The sequence below is a fragment of the Micropterus dolomieu genome, linkage group LG06 (genome assembly GCF_021292245.1).
Source record: "Micropterus dolomieu isolate WLL.071019.BEF.003 ecotype Adirondacks linkage group LG06, ASM2129224v1, whole genome shotgun sequence".
Lineage (NCBI taxonomy): Eukaryota > Metazoa > Chordata > Actinopteri > Centrarchiformes > Centrarchidae > Micropterus > Micropterus dolomieu.
Window position 1 is genome coordinate 23,170,647 of NC_060155.1, and position 22,028 is coordinate 23,192,674.

The 22,028-nt window shown below is 38.7% G+C and overlaps 2 protein-coding genes across 2 annotated transcripts; both read right to left on the minus strand.

The window, feature by feature from the left end:
- Window positions 1-717: 717 nt before the first annotated feature.
- On the minus strand, window positions 718-8,278 carry LOC123972953 (zinc finger protein 420-like). The gene is made up of 7 exons (XM_046052730.1): window positions 8,080-8,278; window positions 6,886-7,088; window positions 6,682-6,771; window positions 4,245-4,340; window positions 3,929-4,039; window positions 3,698-3,827; window positions 718-3,573 (listed from the first exon to the last, which is right to left on the minus strand). Exons 1-7 carry the CDS (start codon window positions 8,090-8,092, stop codon window positions 1,700-1,702), a joined length of 2,517 nt encoding a protein of 838 aa, XP_045908686.1. The 5' UTR covers window positions 8,093-8,278; the 3' UTR covers window positions 718-1,699.
- A 660-nt stretch (window positions 8,279-8,938) lies between these two features.
- LOC123973092 (zinc finger protein ZFMSA12A) lies at window positions 8,939-14,263 on the minus strand. The gene is made up of 7 exons (XM_046052962.1): window positions 14,105-14,263; window positions 12,708-12,910; window positions 11,588-11,680; window positions 11,406-11,498; window positions 11,174-11,284; window positions 10,927-11,059; window positions 8,939-10,658 (listed from the first exon to the last, which is right to left on the minus strand). The coding sequence occupies exons 1-7, from the start codon at window positions 14,106-14,108 to the stop codon at window positions 9,268-9,270; spliced, it is 2,028 nt and encodes a 675-aa protein (XP_045908918.1). The 5' UTR covers window positions 14,109-14,263; the 3' UTR covers window positions 8,939-9,267.
- Between the last annotated feature and the right edge of the window lie 7,765 nt (window positions 14,264-22,028).

Below are 22,028 nucleotides of genomic sequence, written 5' to 3' on the forward strand. Positions count from 1 at the left end.
TTGAGAGATATAAATCAAAGGCTAATTATAATAAAAAAGTAACCACAGATCAGATGAAACATAAGCATGGAACAAGGGAGAAATTCAGAGGAAAAATAACATCTCTTTTCAAGGAAAAAACATAAAATCAGTGTGCACACATGGAAGATATTATCACAGCGTGCCTGTTACAATACAAGACGTAATCTGCTTGAGGTCCAAGTTAACATACAAGGTACTGGGAAGAGCGGAGATCCAGATCATGCTTTACTGTTAACTTAATTGGGCTAAAGTGGCTACATAGAAACCAAACTAACAGTGAGCAACTCTCCATATCATGGTTTAAACCACTTCAGATACTATTAGGTGACAGTCAAAACATCAGGAAATTGCAGGCTAATAACCACGCCAAACAGAGTTAATGACAATGGCAAGTGGGCCTGATGAACTTCTGCTGCATTAGTACAATAAGTCTTCTCAACATTTGATTAGTTTCCAGTTACTTCAGTCTGCAATAAAGCACATAATATCTGATCGACTCCATATTAATTTGAATACCTCTGGTCACGAGGGTGGGTGGGAGTGTGTGTGTGTGTGGTGTTAATGGTCACCTGCTGCCATCTAGTGAAACCTTTTTTTATTCTCAGCAAATGTAACTTTCAATACCATCTACACTTTTTCTGAGAACAGATACAGATGTTTTTCTCTGCTAAATAAATTCAATCAACGTGCACAAGGTATAACGAAGGTAATTTAATTGGAAATTCAGAAACTTTACAATCCATAGTGGGGCATAGAAAAGGCCAAGAGGAATAATGTTGAAATAAACTGTCATAATTTTAACTTTGCACTCTCACAATATTTGTCTTTCAGCATATTTACAGAGAGTCTATTCGTTTTGAGGCCTTTCCAAAAATATATTTTCACAAATATTACTGCTTCTGAACATCGTTGTCTTACCCAAATAATATTCAGAATAACATCCAAACATATTCATGCATAAGAAACTGAAAAGCTGGAAGAAAAAAAAGCTCAAGGAATAGACAAGTCAGAAATGAGGAAATGAGAAAAGAATGGACCATTTGCGTGTGGAGATGTTAAAGGAATGGTTACACATTTTGTGCAATTCGGTTTCTTGCTGAGAATTAAATGAGAAGGTTTATTACAGGTTTCATTTCAGTCTGTTTAACATGAAGCTGCAGCCAACAACCAATTAGCTTAGCTTAATGTAAAGAGTTGAAGCAAAAAAAAAGAAAAATTACACCTACTAGCACCTCTTAAGATCAATAATTAACATGTTTTGTTTAATCCATACAAAAGCTATAGTGTAAAAACAACTTGTTATATTTGTACCAGCCCTGGCACTAGGCTAGGTCAGCTTCCAGTCTTTGTGCTAAGCTAACCGTCTCCTCGTTCCTGCTTATTCACAGGCAGAAATTAGAGTGGTATCAATTCCCAAAATGTCAAACCATTCCTTTAAATGTACACATAGTCCTTGACAAACTGCTAATGTGACTACATTTACTTTACAGTCAAGAGGAAATTGAACTTTTACCTCAATTTCAACAGCTACTGTACAACATCATCCAATATTCCTTCACATATTGCTTGTTTTAATTGGCCCATTGCAATTTTAGTAACTATTCTGCTAAACGCAGTGTCTCAGTATATGTGTAAAATGTTATTCAAGATTCTGCTCCAGTTTGCCTTCAAGCCTGACTCAGTTCATGTTGGAGTGGCTTTTCAGGTGCCTCCTCAGGTGGTTCAGACAGGTGTAGGTCTTGGGACAGATTTGGCAGTGGTACGGTCTCACCCCTGAGTGGTTCAGCATGTGCTGCTTCAGCACACTTCCATCTGAGAAGGCTTTCCCACACTGAGTGCACACGTATGGCCGCTCTCCTGTGTGCACACGCATGTGAACAGTTACCTTGTGTGCCATTGTAAAACCTTTTCCACACACTGTGCACTTGAATGGCCTTTCTCCTGTGTGGGTGAGCCTGTGGGTGCGCATGGCGCCCATCTGGGAGAAAGCCTTGCCGCAATCTGGGCAAACATGCGGCTTCTCGCCGGTGTGAACCCTGGTGTGACTCCTCAGTCCTCCTGCTGTGGAGAAACACTGTGAACAGTGAGTGCACTGGTAAGGTCGTTCTCCTGTGTGAGTGCGCATGTGCTGCTTCAAGTCGTAGCGGTTCCTGAAGCCGCGACCACAGACGAGACAGCTCTCTGGTCGGTCATCGTTGTGTCGCAGCTCGTGATTGGCCAGGCATTTTTCAGACAGGAAACACTTGCCACATTCCTGACACTGATAAGGTTTCTCATGGTCAACTCTCTGATGGTACTTCAGTTCGCTGATGCCAGGGAAAGTCTCATCACAGTATCTGCACCTGAAGCGATGGTTGGGGCTGTATGGGAGCTGGTGGTCACTCATTTGATGGTTCCTTAGCAGGTGGGCCATCTTGAAGGTCTTTCCACAATGAGAACACTCATATTTTGTCAGCAGCTGGACACACTGATGCCTGACCCGCTCATGTAGAGACCTGAACTGACACCCACACTTGGTGCAAATGTGTGCAGCGTTTTTACACTTTCTCTTCCTGTGGCCGGACAGGTGAGCTTCTGTGCGGAAGGCTTTACCACACTGGGAGCATTTGTAAGGCTTCACCGCAGTGTGGAACCGCTGGTGTTCAAGGAATTCAAACCGATACTTAAAGCTCCTACCACACAGTGGACAGTTGTGTGTGACGCGTCCTCGTGGGTAGAGACTTTTGACAGATGTTTTCCTGGAGGACAACGATGTCGAGGACGTCCGATGAGCGGAGCCACTCTTCCTGTGTTTACCTCCACTCATTACTTTGGCAGACTCCATTTCAACGACCTCTTCGTGCCGTTGTTGATGTTTGGCCAGACACTTGGAGGAGATGAAGCTCTTTCCACATTGCTTACACTGATGAGGCTTATCATGATCTACCTGCTGATGATACTTCAGGTCACCAATTCCTGAAAAACCTACCCCGCAATGACTGCACTTGAAAAGGCGGCTTTGGACATGAGTTAGCAGGTGTTCCTTTAAGCTACTGGACTTTTGAAAACTCTTTCCGCAGTGCCCACAATCATAGTTACGGCCCCGTTTTGGGCAGTGGTGTCTAAATTTGTCCAGCGAGGTTGGAAAACTGTTCCCACATTTAATGCACAGATATGCAGCATTTTTGCATTTCCGTAGCCTGTGACCGGCCAGCAGAGTGGCTGTTCTGAAAGCCCTCCCACACTCAGAGCAGTTGTAAGGCAGCAGCCCACTGTGGACTCTCTGGTGTTCGATGAGGACAGAGTGATGCTTGAAACACTTGTCACACTCCGGGCATTTATGCACCCCTGACTGCTGCCTCCTGCGAGGAGATGACGAGATGTCTGTCCTTTTTGGTGATTCAGGAAAGTCGGTTGAGGTGGAAGGGTTTGTAGACAGCTCTTCGTCGAACATGACAATCTGAGGAACGTCATTATTTTCATCACAAGCACTCGGGTGGGACGCGATGGCCACTTCCAGCGATGGAGGGAGACACAGAGAGGGAATGAGAAGATCGTCTGAGTGAAATGGAGCTACAGGGAAAATATGAAGAGAACATTATTATAACAACAATGTGTAAATACAACAGTCTCCCTCTTCTACAACTAATACATTATAGGTTAACTAGTCTGTAGCAAATGTAAATTGTGCACATACCAACACTACTCTTAGCCAATTTCCCGTGGCACTGTTTGCTTTGAAGAAGAAATTTAAGGTCATCTCCGTTTGAGACACACTGCATGTACTCCTCTAGGACAGAGGGGGCAGCACTGATCCAGGATGCAGTCTACACAAAAGGCACAAAAAAGTAGACATTTTGAACTTCAAGTTGAAAGTGCTCTTATTAATTGACTTTATATTCTAATCTTTCAGAAACCCTCTGCGCACCTGTTTGAAATCTGGTATTGGCAGCAGCTCCTCCAGTCTGGTGAAGAATTCACAAACCAGCGTCTCCAGTGCTGTGTCGAAGTCCGGGCCATACTCCACCGGAAACACATTCTGCCGGAGAGGAAAAATAAAAACAACCACACATCTTCAGCACATGGAGTCATCCTTAATGATAAGTCAATGTCAACAAAAAGTGAGAAATTAAATGTAAAGTAAAATTGTGAGGAAGAAATATTAATTTAATATTTAACATCTGAAATGTGGCAGATCATATTATTTACTGCAACATATACACGGCATTAAATATTAATTTTACCTTGAGGAAGTGTTCTCTGCCGTCTGTGTCTTCAATGAGGCCTTGCACCAGCTTCATAAAGTTTGCCTCTGGTGCTTCAATCACGGGATCATTTGTCTGGGTCAGAAAACAAAAACACAGCCGTCACATGATTTTAGGCAAATTAGATATCATGAATAAAATAAAAAACAACCAATCTGCTGATTATTTTCTTGTTTAATAAAATGTGCTTTGTCAAGAAAATAGTAAAATATGTACATTTACCTGAGCCCCCGTTTTAATAATTATCATCCAAAACGACTTACAATTGCTATATTTGTCAGAGGTCTCTGGAGCAACTAGGGGTTAAGTGTCTTGCTCAGGGACACATTGGTAGATGTCACTACCACACTTATCAGCCAGGAGCGACTAATATTTACCTTTGGAGGATAATGCAACTTACATTACTGTCAACCTGTGCTACCATGTGATGTGAGTCGGGGGTGGGGTGTTTACAACGCTGACGCAACATAACCGTGCAATCTAATGTTAAAATAATTTTCCAGGACATTTAACTCAAGTGTTTTCCCATGACTGGAAAATTGGTCAACTGTTTTCCAGGACACGTGGGAACATTTTTAGACAACTATTTAACAATTAAAAACTGTGTTCATTTTGCATTTAATGGAATACTATCAAAACACAACAAGAGTATATGCAACAAATACTTAAAAACTTTTTTAAACTACATTTAGTGATTTCAGCTGCACCACAATCAGTGGTGGAATGTAACCAAGTACATTTACTCAAGTACTGTACCTAAGTACATATTTGAGGTACTTGTACTTTACTTGAGTACTTTCATTTTGTTACTTTATACTTCGACTCCACTACATCTTAGAATATTTTACTTTTTACTCCAGTACATTTGTCTGACAGCTTTATCTGCTAGTTACTTTATAGATTTCAATCTTTCATACCTTTCCTGTATAGTGGAAACCATTTATCTGCAAACATGATGATTTTAAATTAAGAGTTTTTCTGATAAACTGAAGGATGAAGCCTTGAAAACTATCCAACTTGTTAATCTAAATAAACTATTAAAAACAACCTTAGATCAGCTGGAAACAGGACTGTTCTAAACTCATAAAAAGTTGACTTTTTAGAGACACAATATGTGGTTCTCAAAGGACAGCGAAGCAAAACATGAAGACCTTATAGAATATGATCTGAATACTTCTTCCTGATCACAATCATCCTCACTCAGAAATATTCGCATCATGATAACTATGATAGGAATGTTCCATCAGTGCGACTAATCACAATATGACAGATGACTGTTTATTGATCAGTTACAGCTTCATACAGATTAGTTTGATTTAAACAGGGATTGCTGCAGTAATGTAGAGCACGGTAAATGTTTCAGTGCAACTGTTGCCAAGCTGACAGCTGTTTTAATGTCCACAGAGTCAGAGTTATAAAGAGGCACAGTGCAGCCTACAGATTTTATTCTGAGCTGAGGATGAATCCAAGATGTCGGGAGATCTTACTCTATCCTTTTAAATTTTATTTCATTTATTCATTAACAATATAAATATTATTTTCAGATGTCCAGAGATTGCTGTCTCTGTCCTTATCGATGACAGATTGATCATAGAAGCATGTCATGTTAAAGATCATGTTTGGCTAACGAACTAATATCCAACTGGGATTTTGATAGGCTTGATGTTTTTAAAGATGTAAACATCTGCAAATGAATGTGTTCAGTATGTGGTTTGATACTGATTGTATAAATGAGGAAATGAAACGGTGTGTCAGACAGCTGCTCAGGCTGCACAGGGTGGGAGGAGTCAGAGAAAACCACCTCCTGAGGAGGTTAAGTTCACAGCTTAAGTTACCTTAAGTTAAGTTAAGTTAAGTTAAGGTTCCTCTGATTTCAGTCTCTGAAACAGATAATCCAGAGATTTCTTCATCTCATTCTTAATATACTCAGAGTTTTCACTAATCCTGCTTTCTGAAATGGGGCCCTGGTCTTCAGATTTCTTGTTTTGTCCAAACAACAACCAAGAACTCAATTAGATACAATTTACTATCACATAAGACAAAAAGAAGCAGCAAAGAGAGGTTGGAACTAGGACTGAATAATTTTGAAAAAATATCTAATTGCGATTATTTTGACTGATATGATTTGCTATATTCGAGGGAATGATAATTTTTACATCATTATTCTCATTTTCATTAAAAAACCCTATTCAGATCATTATGGAGTGATTTGTACCAGACAAATGTGTTGTCCTAAGTCAGACATGTAGGCCAGGACATCTCTGCAGCACAACAATATTTAATATTTGATCGATAAGATATCGATTCATTGTAAATCTCTATGAACTGGTATTTATTGCTTTACAATTTAGCTGCTGATCAATTAAAAGGTTAGTGGATCATTTCAGTTCTAAAACCAATTACTAAAATTACTCACCTCCTCAATGCAAGATCGGATTCGGTTGAGGTGGGTCTCAACAGCCTTGAGATCTTCAGGGTGTTCAGAACGCAACAGTTCAAGAGTTGTCTAGAGGAAATTTAATTCATGAGTTTAATGTTTCCATGAAACCTTTTCTGTTGGGTCTCTTACTTGAGCTCTCATTATACACATGACGGACCTCGACAGTGTCTAAACACTTACCCTTGCTCTCAGCCCCAGTGAGAGCAGCCTCCCTTCTCTTTTGCTCATCAGTTCAGGCACTGCATCTGTTACCATAGACACAAACTCCTCCAGTTTCCCATAGTGCTTTATGTTTCGCTGGCGTACCACTTCCCACATCACTGCCGACATCAGCCTTAGTGGTGGGACCAGGAGTGCCAGCGAGGACAGGGGCACGCTGAATTCTTCAAAGAGAAATGAGACTGGGTCAAACACACTTAAGAGTAAAATGGAAACTTTGTACACTGTAAACAGGGTTAGTGAATGCTCAAGTGTACCAGCCACTCAACAGATTACCATTGTTTTTTTCTGTCTGATGAGTGAAATAAATCTACCATCCATTTGCATATTTTACCAGAATTGTTTTAACCCTGTAACCATTGTGACATTATACCCAGAGTTCACTTATAATGTTAATATGCTGAGATGTTTTAGAGATTGCATTTAATGCAAATAGTTATTTATGATAGGTCTTTAACAAATATGATTTATTTTTAGGAGGAAGGGGAACATTGTTAATGGGAGATTGAAAACGCGTTTGCTCATCAGTAACTACAAAGCATCTCAGCACGGTTACTTTACGTTTTCCTCTAGTGTCCATCCCTACAATTGACACTATCTACGGTGTGAAGCAGCACTGTAGGGTGCAGTTATCTCAAGACTTGTGTGCATTCTCACTGCATGTTTACAGCTCTAAATGTTGCAATAGTCCTGTAATGTTAAACACACATTCAATGTTTTCATAATGCAGTGAGTAGCCATTTTACTGATGGTGCGTTGACGTTCACAAACACATAACGTTAACTAAACGTTGTCTTTAGTCGCTATGTTTCTAATTAACCGGTTTCTTTTTGCTATAAGTTAACTGTCAGTAAAAAAAAACGTGCAGTTGTGTAGCGTTAGAAACATGTTAAAAACGTTTCAGACCGTAGAAAAACCAGCAATTGTTTCTGTTTGTGCTCAAGGTAAAGCGTTGGCTTTAACGTTACCAGACTAGCCACAGGGCCGCTGATGTTGCCAGGTAAAACCGGTCTATTATTGTGGGGAAACAATTCTTGTTCCAGGGATTAGTCGAGGCCTGTTGAGCCTCGGCTAATCCTTAGCTTGAGCTATCCGACTAGCCGCTTAAGAACCGAAAAATACACCGTTAGCCGAGGTTTGCGAGCGTATACATACCCATGTCGTTCATTGTGGAATTATTTAATAATGACGAGAAGGTAAAAGCATTACAGTGAAAACGCTTTCATACTTTCGGTTAGCGGGCTAGCTAACCGCATACGGGGCCTCAGGCGCCAACTTCTTCCTGAAACACGTTGTTCATTCTGGGGAGCGTTGGTTGGCCCAGTCAGTGCCAGTTTGTAACAGCGAGGTTCGTTTTGCTTTACGGGGCAGCCCGGATGCGGCGATTCCCATTCACTCGACTTTCTTAAATGATTAGCACCGCCTCTCCGAACAATCAAATAACCAAATCTTAAAAAGCAACGTTTACACTTCATGAACTATATTTTCTTACTTTCTTTCGCGATTTTGAATGTCTAAAAAGTTAACCAGATATTTTATGGTACATGTTTTGAATAACTATTTGTTTAAACTACATTTAAAAATATGAGTAACTGAAACTATTTTGCTTTGAATAAAGTCTATACAGAAACCCTATCAGAAGCTTGATTTCTAAGTGCATTTCTTTTAGTTTTCCAATTTGTTATGTTTAGAGATCACAAACAGAATATTGTGGAAAACCAAAGCAGGATGTTTCATGTTAGATTCAAGCATAACTTCAACTGTGTACACTGCACTAATTCTTTATTGCTAATATATTGTGAATTCCTTGTTAATTACCCTGTTTGTGTGTGTGTGTATAGCATTTAACTATTAGTATTATAGTTTTATTTTGTATACTTGCACATTTTTGATCTCTTTTTCTATATTTATATTTACGTGTACTGGCACCATTATATACCAAGGCAAATTCCTCATTTGTGAAAATGTACGTGGCAATAAACCTGATTCTGAACAAACAAATAAGACACTTCCATAGACCAGTTGGGATTTATTGTATTTTTGAATGCCTTCTTGGAGACCTTTGAAAATATGTTTTATGGTTGAAGAGAACAAAAGTTATACACTTAAATATCAGGCCCAAAAACTGCACTTCTAGGATTTTAGAGGATACAATCAGAACAGATCTGACAACGCAGGATACATAGTGAAAGTTAACTTTTGCAACCTAGTCCTTACAAAACAGGGTGAGTGTGAAACCTATTACACAGTGAACAAAGACAACACCACAATCAGTACAGGCTAGCTGCATGAATACAATGTTTCTTTTGGAAAAAATTACAAGCCATACATTAATTGATGGAATTAGACCGACTGGTTTTGGATTACACTGTGAGTTTTCAAGTGTCTCTTCAGGTGATTGAGGCATGTGTAAGTCTTTGCACACAGCTGACAAGCGTAGGGTCGAACCCCCGTGTGGTTCATGCTATGTTTTTTCAATTCGCTGCCACGTGAAAAACCCTTTCCACACTCAGGGCAGACATAAGGGCGCTCCCCGGTGTGAACGCGCATATGAAGTGTCACCTTGCTCGCCATGGTGAAACCTCTCCCACATACAGTGCACTTGTATGGCTTCTCCCCCGTGTGGGTGCGTCTGTGTATCTGCAGCTCGCCGGCTGAAATAAAAGCCTTGCCGCAGTCAGAGCACAGATAAGGTTTCTCTCCGGTGTGGGTTCTTACGTGTATGTTCAGGTTTCCTGACACAGAGAAACGTTTCCCGCAGTATGTGCACTGAAACGGCCTCTCGCCTGTGTGACTGCGCATGTGAAGGTTCAGGTCATGTTTGTTCTTGAAGGCTTTGCCGCAACGGGCACAGATCTGTGTTCTCTGTTGCCTGTGGCGCACCTCATGGGCGGTCAAGCAGGCAGAAGAGCTGAAAAATTTCCCACACTGCATGCACTGATTGGACAGTTCAGGGGGATGAATCTTCTGGTGGGATCTCAGCTCACTCATACCGGGGTACACCTTCCCACACTGTCTGCATGTGAAGATACGGTTCTGGGTGTGAGTCAGCTCGTGCTTGCCCAGCAAGTGCATTTTCTTAAAGCTTTTTCCACACTGAGAACAGTCAAACTTCTGGACACTGTGAACACACTGGTGTCTAAATTTCTCCTGTATTGACTGAAAGCTATTCCCACATTTGATGCAAATATAAGCTGCTTTTATGCACTGTGTCCTCCTGTGAGACGACAGGTCAGAGGTCCTCCTAAAAGCCTTTCCGCACTGAGAGCACCTGTAAGGGTTTTCTCCGGTGTGCAGCCTCTGATGCTCCAGGAGTTCGTAGCGGTAAATGAAGCACTTTCCACACTGAGTGCATTTGTGTGCAACTCTCTGCCGTGGAGGGCAAATCATAGAGCTGGACAGTACAGGAGTGTCAGTAGATGTAGACGGAGCTCGGCAGGTGGCCGGAGCTCGATCATCATATTCCTCCACAATGTGAACATCAGGAGTGCTGTCACTGCATTTCTCTCCTCTTGTTTGTTCTGCACTGCTGCTGTCCAGAAGGTGTGTTTCCTCATCCTCAGATGGCCATCTTGCATCCTGTATCCCCATATCTCCCACCTCCTGATGAGAAAGCCCCTCAGGTAGGTTTTCAATTGTTTGTGCGTTATATTCCACATCTTTGCTGCCAGTCTCTCGCAGTGAAGCAGGGAGAGATAACGATGAGAAGAGCCGCTGCTCTGAGTGAGAAGGCACTGTTTGAAAAGAGACAACAAGGTGAGAGAATTACCCATTTAAATTTTGTCCATTTACTGGTGCTGCTTTCAAAGTGGTCGTAATATATCTGCACTGGGGCTGCAAATAATATTTGTTATCATTAACAATTAATCTGTCAATATTATTTAAATTATTGATAGCAAATGCTTTTGCGTTTGATAAATCACTTTACAATTAATTGACTCATCAGTTAATTGACCGATTGTTTCAGCACACCTGGCTCGTATCCCAGGCAGAGAGACTTACCACTGGTATCCATCTTAGTCATTTTACCACAGTTAGCCCTGCTTCTGAGCAGTACTTTGAGGTCATCTGCGCTGGATACACACCACATGTACTCTTCTAGCACAGAGGGTGTATCACTGATCCATACTTCCGTCTTTATCAAACAAACAAACAAAAAGAATATTATTTTGATGGACTGAAACCAGACAACCAACCTCTGGAAATGCACAGTAAATTGCAATTTTATGTCATAGGTTGCTGTCTTCACCTGCTTAAAGTCTGGTATAAGCAGCAACTCTTCCAGTCTGGTGAAGAACTCACAAACCAGTGTCTCCAGAGCTGCATCAAAGTCAGGCCCGTACTCCACAGGAAACACATTCTGTGAAGTGGACAATTTCAACCAAAGCATAGCTTTAAAACCTCACGTTACTACATAATTTAACAATCAAACAAACAGCTCCTTTTCATGTCTAAACAAGCAATGAAAAGCAGAGACACACCTTCAGGAAGTGCTCTCTCCCTTTTGGGTCCTCCAAGAGTCTTTGAACAAGCTTGACAAAGTTGTCTTCAAGAGCTTCACTTCTGGGATGAGCCTGTCAAAGGGAATATACAAATCAAAAATAAGCAGAAGGCTTCTTAACAGCACAAACATTTAATATCCATTACTCAATAGGTCACACACCTGTTTTGAGCTAGGTGGCAGGAGGCTGCTCAAGTGCATTTTTACATCTCTGAGATCCTCTGACTGTTCAGAACGTAACATCTGTAATGTCATCTGGAAAAGCCATTAAGCAAAAGTCACTGACAAGTAAGAAAACTCTTATCACTACTGGATGTGCCAATAAATTGCACTGAAGGGAGCAACATTGTGCAGAGTCCTTTTCATGTTTTCAAGTAAGAAAACTCAACAATTGGCAAGAACTGCAAACAATATAATCAAACAGCAAGCTAGGCCTGTATGATGTAACTGTTCAATATCGTGATTTTGATATGACTAGCAATACATAAACAAATACTGAAGCGTCCATATTAGCTGCCTGGTTGTTTTTATATTCAGTAAAGGATTAGAATTAAATATTTTAAATATCGTTAAATGTTGTTTCTAGAGCAGCAACAGTAAAGTTTACAACAGCAAAGTCACTATATAAACTCAATAATCTTTCACTGGAAACAAATGTAAAATGTCAAAATAGATCAAATACCTGACATCAAAATACTGAGTGAAGTTTAGAAAGAATGAAGACGGCTTTAAACACCACTTCTGATACATTTTCCCAGATGAAGTAGTCTCTACCAATGTGACACAAGATGCTCCATTATCTTTGCTTTAAGTCTGAATGTGCAGAAAGTCAGTGATTTCAGTTTTTAGTTGCTTTAAGTTATAGCAGGTCAAGGAAGTATTTTATCCACGTGATAAAGTCGAATGAATTATGGATAATATCTTCAAGACAAAGCAAAAGTGTATTGTAAGAAAGAAGTACTGTAAAACCTAAATACCCAATTTGTGTTATGACGCAGAGAACAGGCATTCACCCCTTACGAAAAAAAAAAAAATTATATCTGGTTAAGCTTTAAATACATGTATGCTTTAAATACATATTATGATGTGTAAGTGTTTTTATCCAGTGAGATAATAAACTTGCTGTGTGCAATGACAATACAGTTGAATCTTCAGTACACACTTCTACAATCGGACAAATATCAGCAATAAAAATAGGTTTGACATGATACAAATATCACTTTTTAAAGCTTATATCTGCAGACAACAGTGTTTTTATATATAGTGCATCTGTATCTTTTACCTTTGCTCTTAAACCCAAAGTGAGCAGTCTCATCTGTTTCTCTGTCAAGATGTCAGGGATGGCTTCAGTTACCAGAGACAAAAACTCCTCCACTTTCCCATAAAGCTTGATGTTCCTCAGACGAACCACCTTCCACATCACAGCTGACATCACCCGCAGAGGTGGAACCAGGAGCCTCAGCGAAGACAGGGGCAGGGCACTGTCTGTGAGGGGAAAGAGATGACTGTAACATTATTATTCTCACACTAAAAACATAAAGCAGCTATACTCTAATGTACTACATTCTCCACATTATTTGCAGAGAGGTGTAATAACAGAACAAGTGATGAAAACACAGGCTCTGTTCAGCAGACAGGTCATTCAATAACCCTTCACACTGGGGCTGGGCGATATGGCCAAATATGTTATCATGATAAGATTCTTCATATCATTCGATATCAATAATTATAATAATAAATGTCAAATCATTATTTCTGTCAAGTTTAAAGGCTGATTTTTTGCTCCTGAGTGAAAGTTAAAGAAACCAGGTGGTTTTGAACTATTCTTTATGGGCAGAACATGACAAACACTTCATGCCAAACAGTGGATCACTTCACAAATCTGAGGTAGAACAAACAACTATGATAAATCTTTTTTCAAAAAATATGCATAAGCATAAGCAAGCATATCTTTTTTTCAGTCCCCTTTCCTCAACAAAATAAATATCTGAATAGAAAAGTGCTAATTTGTTCGTTATATTATTGAGGAAAATTATATTGCAATATTTGTCATCATTGTTTTATTGCCCAGCCCAACAAATTGCCCTCTTCATCTTTTTGCACACAAATATATGCTATATGACCAGGCAGCAGTTGGATAAACCACATAAGGTGTAACAAAGGACTGCATGTAGCATTCGTTTTGTATTGTTATTTTATTGTTATTTTGTGTGCTATATATTGAATATAGTCTTAGCCAGGTCATGTGTTTTAATGCTGCCTTCTAGGCATTGTCTCCCTTGAAAAAGAGATGTTAACCTCAGTGTGACTTTTACATGATTAATAAAAAAGAAGAACAAAAGAAGCTCATTAAATGAAGCCCTTTAAGGGCCCAAGAAAGTACTGATTATGTTCATTAATTTTCTTTTCGACTGTTCGTATTATGTATGATTAACGTTATATAAAGTCTAATATTCATAGGCTTGGCTTGGGCTAGAGAAAATTCTCAACGTGGAAAACCCAAAATTAAATAAATATAGTATAATGCAATGGCTTCTCCCCCTCTTATATAGACCTCTAGGAATTATTGTGATTGTTATATCAGTTTGATAAGTCAAAGCTAAAGAGGTTGCTGTTAGCAGGCAAGCTAACAACATCTAAACAAACTGACATGACCGCAGAAAAAATACAAAACGTTACCCATGTTATTCCCCCGAAGAGCTAAGATAGTTGAATTGACAGAGAGGAATGATGCCTAATTAAAATGTCTTCCTTCTGCAGTGAAAATTTGCTTCAAAATCCCAAAACCTCGCTTCTTGCTTCTCGCTGTCAAATGCAGCTGAACCAGCTGAACACCACTTCCTGGCTGTTCTTCTTCGTCTCCTTCTTTTGTGTTCACTGGCGGTTGCTAAAGCAGTTTAATAGTGCATTACCGCCACCAACTGGACTGGAGTGTGGAACGAGCGATTTAGCAGGGAAATAAATAAACTAAACAAACGAAAAACAAACAAAAAACTAAACAAAGCAAAAATTAAATTATTTTATCTAAATCAGTTTCTTTAAGAAGCTTCAATATAACAATACATCTTGCCTGCGTTTCTCCCCAATAGACCTGACAATGAGACATCATGATGTTTTGCCTTCTGTAATGACTGAAAGAGGCGATCCCTCTTGATAGTGTATCTCCTACTCTGAAGGAGAACATGTTCAGCTGTTTCTGGTTGGTTGCAATATATTTCCCAGTTGGGTGCTTGCCTATTTTATATAACGAAAGGTTGAGACCTGCATGTTCTATTCTCAGACGAGTGATTCAATTTTATTCCCTACGTTTCCAGCCCACCGTCCTCCCAGCACCAACATGTCCCTGTACCTTATATAGATGCCTTCCAGTTACAATGTTGTCCCAGTGCTCCTGCCATACTGACAGTGCATACGTCCTGATTAATGTCTTGGCTTCATCTTTAGTTAATGGGGCCTTTAGGTTTGTTATCTTTGATTTTGAGTGTTCTTTTGGCCAGAATATCCAAACGTTTATTTCCCTCAACACCGACATGAGCAGGAACCCAAAGAAAGCTTGTAGATAAACCCTTTAGCTCCATCCTGTACAATAAAATGAATATGTCATCGATGAGATTGGATTTAATGATGATTTGCCAGATTTAATACTCATCAGATGCAACAACAGTATTAATTGTTTCCCTCTCCTCTATCCACTGCAGAACCAGTAATATTGCCGTCAATTGTGTGGTATACACTGATACATGTTCCGATGTTCTTTTCTTAGTACATGACTCACTTGCTGGAATATAAACTGCTGCACCTGCATGCCCTGTATCAGGATCTTTGTAGCCATCTGTGAATAGTAACACCGAGTCTGAATAATGCAGATCAAAATAGTTCTGAACTGTGGTGCTTTCTGGAAGTTGCTTAGACATATCCTTCAATTTCTGCTGTATGTTTAAGTCTACACTTGGCGTTGGGAATAACCAGGGAGGAATGGAAGACTATGACACTGTAGGACTGTAATCTAATTGTCGTAATCCTATGATTTCTACCTTTGCATCGCCAATCCACCCAAAACTTGTGAAATTTGTCTCATTGTGTTCCCAGCAGTCTGTTAAAAAGTCTCTTGGCAGGATGAGAATCACATTGCCACTGGGGAAAAAATCATAAAAACACAATAGGCCTAAATCAACAAATATAGACTACTGTCCCCCCCCCCCCCCCCCCCCCCCCCAGTAATTTAAGCGAAAAAGCCAAACTTTCATACATTATAGATTAATTACATATAAAGTGAAATATTTCAGGCGCTTTTTTTATTTAATCTTGATGGAATAAATTCCACATCTCAAAATATTAGAATATTACAATAAAGAATGCATATACAGTAATGTGAGAAGAGCCTTCAATCTCTCCGTCTGGTTCAGAATACATAACCACAATAAAGTGGAAGATGTCTGACTGATGTCTGATGAGCCCGTGTGTCAGATGTGTCTTACATAAGGAGAAACAGAACTGGACCATTGCTCAGTGCCACAGAATCCAAGTTGCTTGAAGTCCAGTGTGACGTTTCCACAGTCAGTGATGCTTTGGTTTGTTGACCATGGCAATACTGTGCTTGACTGGCCAGCCAACTGGCCTCACCCGAATCCCATGCCACGCCGCATCTATGCAGTAATTCATGCAAAAGGAGACCTGACCAAGTACTGAGTGCCTAAATGAACATTTTTCACAACTTTTCAACATTTCAGCAGGTCGACATTTGTGTATTATAAATTCTTTATTCTAAAATTTGAATGCATTTTGAGATATGGATTTTTGATTTCCATGAGCTGTAAGCCGTAATCATCAAGATTGAAACAATAAATAGCCTGAAATATTTCACTTTATGTGTAATGAATCTAGAATATTCTAATTTTATGAGATGCACCTTTTAAAAGTAAACTTTACTCTTAATATCAAGATTGGCCACTGAAATTTCTACCACATGTTCTCCAATGTCATGTTTTTTTGGCCTATTGTTGTGCTTTTTCAGCCTTTTGTCTCTCTCCAATTTTACACATCTGGCAGAGCATCACCTGTAGTTGCCAACAACTAAACCTAGTCCCCCTTCAAACTGATCTGTAAATGCATGTATCACCTGGTGGTGGCAGTGACGGCTTTCTGACATGGAGGGGCCACTGAGTATTTATCAGAAATAGAGGAACCACGGGAAAAGTAATTAGTTCAGACCTCATCAGGCCATCTGGTCAGTGTTAGTCACCATGACACCAAGTAAATCCCTGCAGTGCACGGTGACTGCCAGAAGGACCTTCTTGTACCTAAAAAGGCTAGTTTCTCCACTCTTGGACGTTTTGATTCTCATCTCTTTTAGTCATGCCAAACTTGATTTTTACTTTGTCACAACCAACAGTGACACAGGGGTAATAACTCGCAGCCACAGCTAATATATAGGATAAGTGTAGCTTTAAATTAGAATTTTAGTAGAAGTTGTAACTTTATATCTAGTGTCCCCCATGAAATTTCAGCCTAGTGAAGGGGAAAGTGGTGAGCAGGGCTGTATCTGCCACGGGAGGATAACAAAGTTATGTCCTCTGAAGTGCTGTTTACATTCTTTACACATCATGAGTTTTTCTTAAGGCTCTAAAAGTTCTTAAGACAAGTTATTTTTGGCCAAGAAAATATGCATTACATTAAAAATATAGGCTATATTAATAAAAAATGACTGTTGGTATAATGCCATTTGTTTTAGCACTTACCATGACCTCAGTATTTCTGAAATCCTGGCTACAGTTTAATGGGTGAGTAAAAGGAAATGTAACAAAAAGCAGTAGTTTACAGTCTATTACCATTGCAGCAAATTCTAAATAAACCCCTTTTCAAAAGGAAAAAAAAGAAAATACAAGTAGTAGTAAAAGCAGTTACGCATGATAAAGTAAAAATATACTACTCAAGTTAAGTCAAAATTTTGAGTTATTGTGTCAGCAAAAATGTGGACTAAAAATAATATTTTATAACAACTAATGAAATGACAGATAATTTTCACCTTACTCTGCAGTTCCCATTAGCTCTATGGAGCAATAAAGCCTCTTTCAGCTCATTATGTTATTATTTTCGTTTTACAGCCACAACTTCGTTGTTTTGGCTCCCTCTAACCAGTCTTAAAAATCAGTTTCTTTTCCAGCAGCAGCAGGCAGCTGATTTAAAAAACCCACTGCACCTGCTCAGTCAGCACCAAACTGCAGACAGAGAAAGTCAACAACTAGCACGTAAATAGAGTGGACAGTTAGCAGCTAATAGCAGCAGATATTTATCTCAGGGGTTAGTAGAAACCAAAAACAGAGCTAAAAGAAATGTGAAAATTGGACTTAAATTGCCAGGTGACTCCAAATGAACACTAATGTGGCTCTGTATCTGCAGGATGTTTCTGGGCAATGGTTTGCCAACAAGTTTACCATGTCAAAATTACTTGATAAATAAATAATCAAATAAATCAATTTGACAATTTATTTTTATTTTATTTTATCACACCTCATTTTTGGTATATTTTTTTATTGTTTTCTTGGCAGAAACTGGCTTCCATAAAAACCACCACCAAGAGTTAGAGATCCATAAATGAACACAACGAGTCCTGATTCCCCTTGAAACACTACAAAGTGGTTTTGTACTGGTCATTTTCTTACTAATCAAGCCTTCAAGTAACAATAATAATAACCCAAAATACCAGGACTGAGTTTGAGTAGTTTACACATATTTCACATGTTTAAGTTCATACTAGCTATGGACAGCTTTAAAGACAGGTACACTATGTTGGTACCACTGATCTCTTTGACTCATGATGACAAGACTCGATGTGACTTATGAACTTGCTTTACTGTACTTTACTTTATATAAATAATAGCACACAAAGAACATGCAATTCGTCAAATATTTTTTGTGTTACAATTTAGCATGTCAACATTATATGTAGACGGTTTGTAATGTGTTACGTTGACATTGCTGTGTTTTACTGTGTGCGGGTGCATTTTGTAATTAGACATAGTGCCTTTTTAATCTTTTTAAAAATGTTTGCTCTCTCTGATGAAGCTTTAATCTCCGCCACATGGCCAAACGCTTAAAAATCAGATCAATTACCAAGTCACATTCAGTCAAGTCACATTTTTCTGGCACTTAATGCACAAACCTAAATTAAATTCAAAGTAAGCATCTGTCTATTATGAGGATGGATGGCAAAAGTATTGTGGGTGTGTGTGTGTGTGTGTGTGTGTGTGTGTGTGTGGTAGTAGTATTATTGCATGTATGTCCGCTGGTGTACTGTATGTCTGTGTGTGTGTGAATGAGAGAGAGTGCGTGCATTTGTGTGTCTGTGAGTGTGTAATTAAAACAAGTGATTTTTTTTTTACACACAGATTATCCTTCTATCCCAGCTGGTCAGAGTTGGATTTGACCACCCTGACAACCAGAGAGAGGAAATCTCTTTGGGGCTAAATCCAAATTGGCACCCTTGATGATTTTTTTTTCAAATTGCAAATGTGGCAGTGCTCGACTATTAACTTGAATTTGGCACTGAAATCTAAACATAACAAAACATTTTCGCAATACAAACTTGCTGATGTCTTGAAAGAAATGTCCAAAAAAATAAATATATATATATATTTTTGGATGGCTGTGCATTATTTAATATTTAATTTTTCCGCAACTACAGTTGATTTCTTGGTGGTACACCATGCAACAGCATTACTGTGTAGTATTTCTTTGTGTGTAAGTCTCTACACTCTAACATACTTCAATTATTCAATTATTCAAAATATATTAAATCATTAATTGGCACAGATAATTTCAGCTACATTGTTGAGGGGGTTTATGTGATTGTGCTGCATTTGTGGAAGCATTATAAACAATTTCAAGCTCTAAAGGGCAATACACTCAAAGGGACAGACATAGAGATCCAGAGGTTTGTGCACATCTGTCCTGTTTTTTATACTCATGGACTCAGAGAGAGAGATTTAACAGCGCCCTGCTTTGTAATGAGGTCAAATCAGCTGGTTCCTCATGTGAACATGGAGAGGCATTGGATAGTTTGGAATTTTGCTTTTGTTTTTCAGGACATCAAGGTATTTTCAAAAACTTATCTTTAAAAGTTAAATGTTAAAATATGTGGAAAAGTGTTAACGATGATAAAGCCTTGCTTAAGTTTACAGAGTAATCCAAAACATGTGTCATCCAACTATTTGAACCGTATGGAGAGTTGGAAAACCAAAAAATATGGAAAAGAGTTTTATTACCATTTAATAAAACAATCCATGAAATGATCAACCTAAATGCAATACAATCAGGTTTTCAAGGAAAGTCTTTTATATAAAAATGAACACAGTATATTTATGTAATTTGATCATATCTTGTTATGGCCGTCATGAGAGTCACTGAAATGGTCTTTCAATATAAATACATTACAAAAAAATAGGTACAAATTAGCTTTACATACATTACACAGCCTCAAAGTTGCTTACACAGTTAACTACAAAATGAGCTTCCAGTGCATTAATGCTCTTCCAATCCACATCCATCAAATCAAATTAAATGGTCTAAAGAGATTCAGAGAATTGTGCGGACAACAATCAAAATCAGGCACATAATTCAGGGATTATTAGTACACACAGGCCTTATGTAATCAATATGTGTTATACTTGTAATGTGCTATATTTGACAAAATAATTAGAAATTGTTTCCACAAGTTTTTCACATAAGAAACATAATAGCGTATTTATCTATATTAGCAGTAGTATATACTAAATAACATGAAATTGTGCTTTTCTTCATGTGTTTATGTCTGAATGCACTTGATGCCATTCTAACCAGGGGCCATGTCTCTATCACCTCATATAGTATAAAGCAACTCAAATCAAAGTGCACATCAAGTAATAATTTCATTGATCACACAATTAAACATTAGAAATGAATATTAATTCAAATACATGTGGCTTACAATGGTTGGTTAAAATCATAATATGCCTAATTTCCAATGCATGGTACGGCACGGCTCGACTCGGCTCACCTAGAACTGTTCTTTTTTTGGTTTTCCGTACGCAAAAGTTGTGGACTGTACCTGGAACTTTTTTTTGGGTATTTGTAAATGTTCCAAGTGAGCTAAGTTAATACTAAATGGTGGAGTTAAAACACTCAAGACCACTGATTGGTCAGAGAGAATCGTCACTTGAAAAACACAGGACACCCTGCACAGCTATTTAGCCAAGCTACCATCAATAGCGACCACAGTTTTTTTATTCACTCGACCTAGATTGTAAAAAACTAAACTGAGTAAAGTACCTGGTACAAAAAGCGAGTTGAGTCGAATCAAGCCGAGCTGTACTGTGCAGTGGAAATTAGGCTTTAGTAACACCTGAATAAGAGCTTCATAGCAGCTACAGTCGTGAAAGCAAATTCATTCCTCATCGTTAAATGTCTGCTAGCGGTATAGTAGCTGACTGGAAAATGTTTAGTCAGAAGTGTGCGCTGCTCAATATTCTCAATCTGTGTTTAGCTTGCCATCGTGTTGGTTTATGGGCTGCATGGCGATGGTAGATGCAGGGCTGTCAGGTTTTTCAAAACCTCTTAGCACTTGTAGAGTGGAATTTGTGTCAAAATACAAACATAGGTTAGAAATTTCTTTAATTTTTTTGTTTGCAGGTGATTGTTTATGTCTATGCCCCCTTCTGTTGTCTTGGTCAATTAGGTGAACCAGATTTTTAATGTCCCTATAGTGTTTCTCCCGTCCTGGGTCTTGTTATATTTCGCTCCCGATACAAATTTCACTGTACAAATGCTGAGGAGTTGTTGCCACGAAAACAGTATTAACTAATGTCAACTGCTGTAACATCATTTTGGTAGTCTGTTAGCTAGCTATTGACCTAACAACAATCAGCATTTCTAGGAGTGGCGAAATGACCAAATACAACAGGTTCAAGAAGACTTCTTTGGCCATTTTGCCTATGAAATACTTTGCAAATGTTTGTTGTACAATTGTATAACTTCTGAAAAAAACATTCCATGTTTTACTTATTATAAAATTATAAATAAGAATTTAATATTCATAAAAATGTGTGAAGTTGTTGTTCATTGTTTATGGATATGAAAAAATTGAAAAAACAAAACTGTAGATAATGTGGCATTTTAAATAAATGTAGTACTAATTCATGTGTTATTTATGTTTAATATAGTATACAATCAAAACAGCTCTTTTTGAAAATCTTACCTGCCAAATGTTAAATTACAAGACTTACAATTAGTTGTGACTATGTAACAAAATTTACTTTGGGGGTTTTCAATTTACTGCGATGGACTGGCGACCTGTCCAGGGTGTACCCCGCCTTTCGCCCAATGTAAGCTGGGATTGGCTGTAGCCCCCCGCGACCCTGTACGCAGGATAAGCAGTTGACGATGGACGGATGGATGATTTTCAATTTAAACAGAGGCTGTGAGTTACTTGAAAATATTGCATATTTCCTCGGTATCTGCTAATACATAAAAAAGTTAATCTCTTTGACCATGAGTTATTTTGAGCTATATTTTCTGCTGTAAACAAAACAGACAAAAAACACACAAACACTCTCCACACAATCGAGTC

Excerpts from the sequence above, each read along its gene's own strand:
- LOC123973092 (XM_046052962.1), bottom strand. Across the intron at positions 11,499-11,587 it reads TGCCACCTAGCTCAAAACAG|GCTCATCCCAGAAGTGAAGC; the intron begins GTGTGTGACCTA and ends TCCCTTTGACAG. Across the intron at positions 10,659-10,926 it reads GACTAAGATGGATACCAGTG|TGCCTTCTCACTCAGAGCAG; the intron begins GTAAGTCTCTCT and ends CTTTTCAAACAG.
- LOC123972953 (XM_046052730.1), bottom strand. Across the intron at positions 6,772-6,885 it reads CACTGGGGCTGAGAGCAAGG|ACAACTCTTGAACTGTTGCG; the intron begins GTAAGTGTTTAG and ends AATTTCCTCTAG. Across the intron at positions 4,040-4,244 it reads GCAGAGAACACTTCCTCAAG|AATGTGTTTCCGGTGGAGTA; the intron begins GTAAAATTAATA and ends CCTCTCCGGCAG.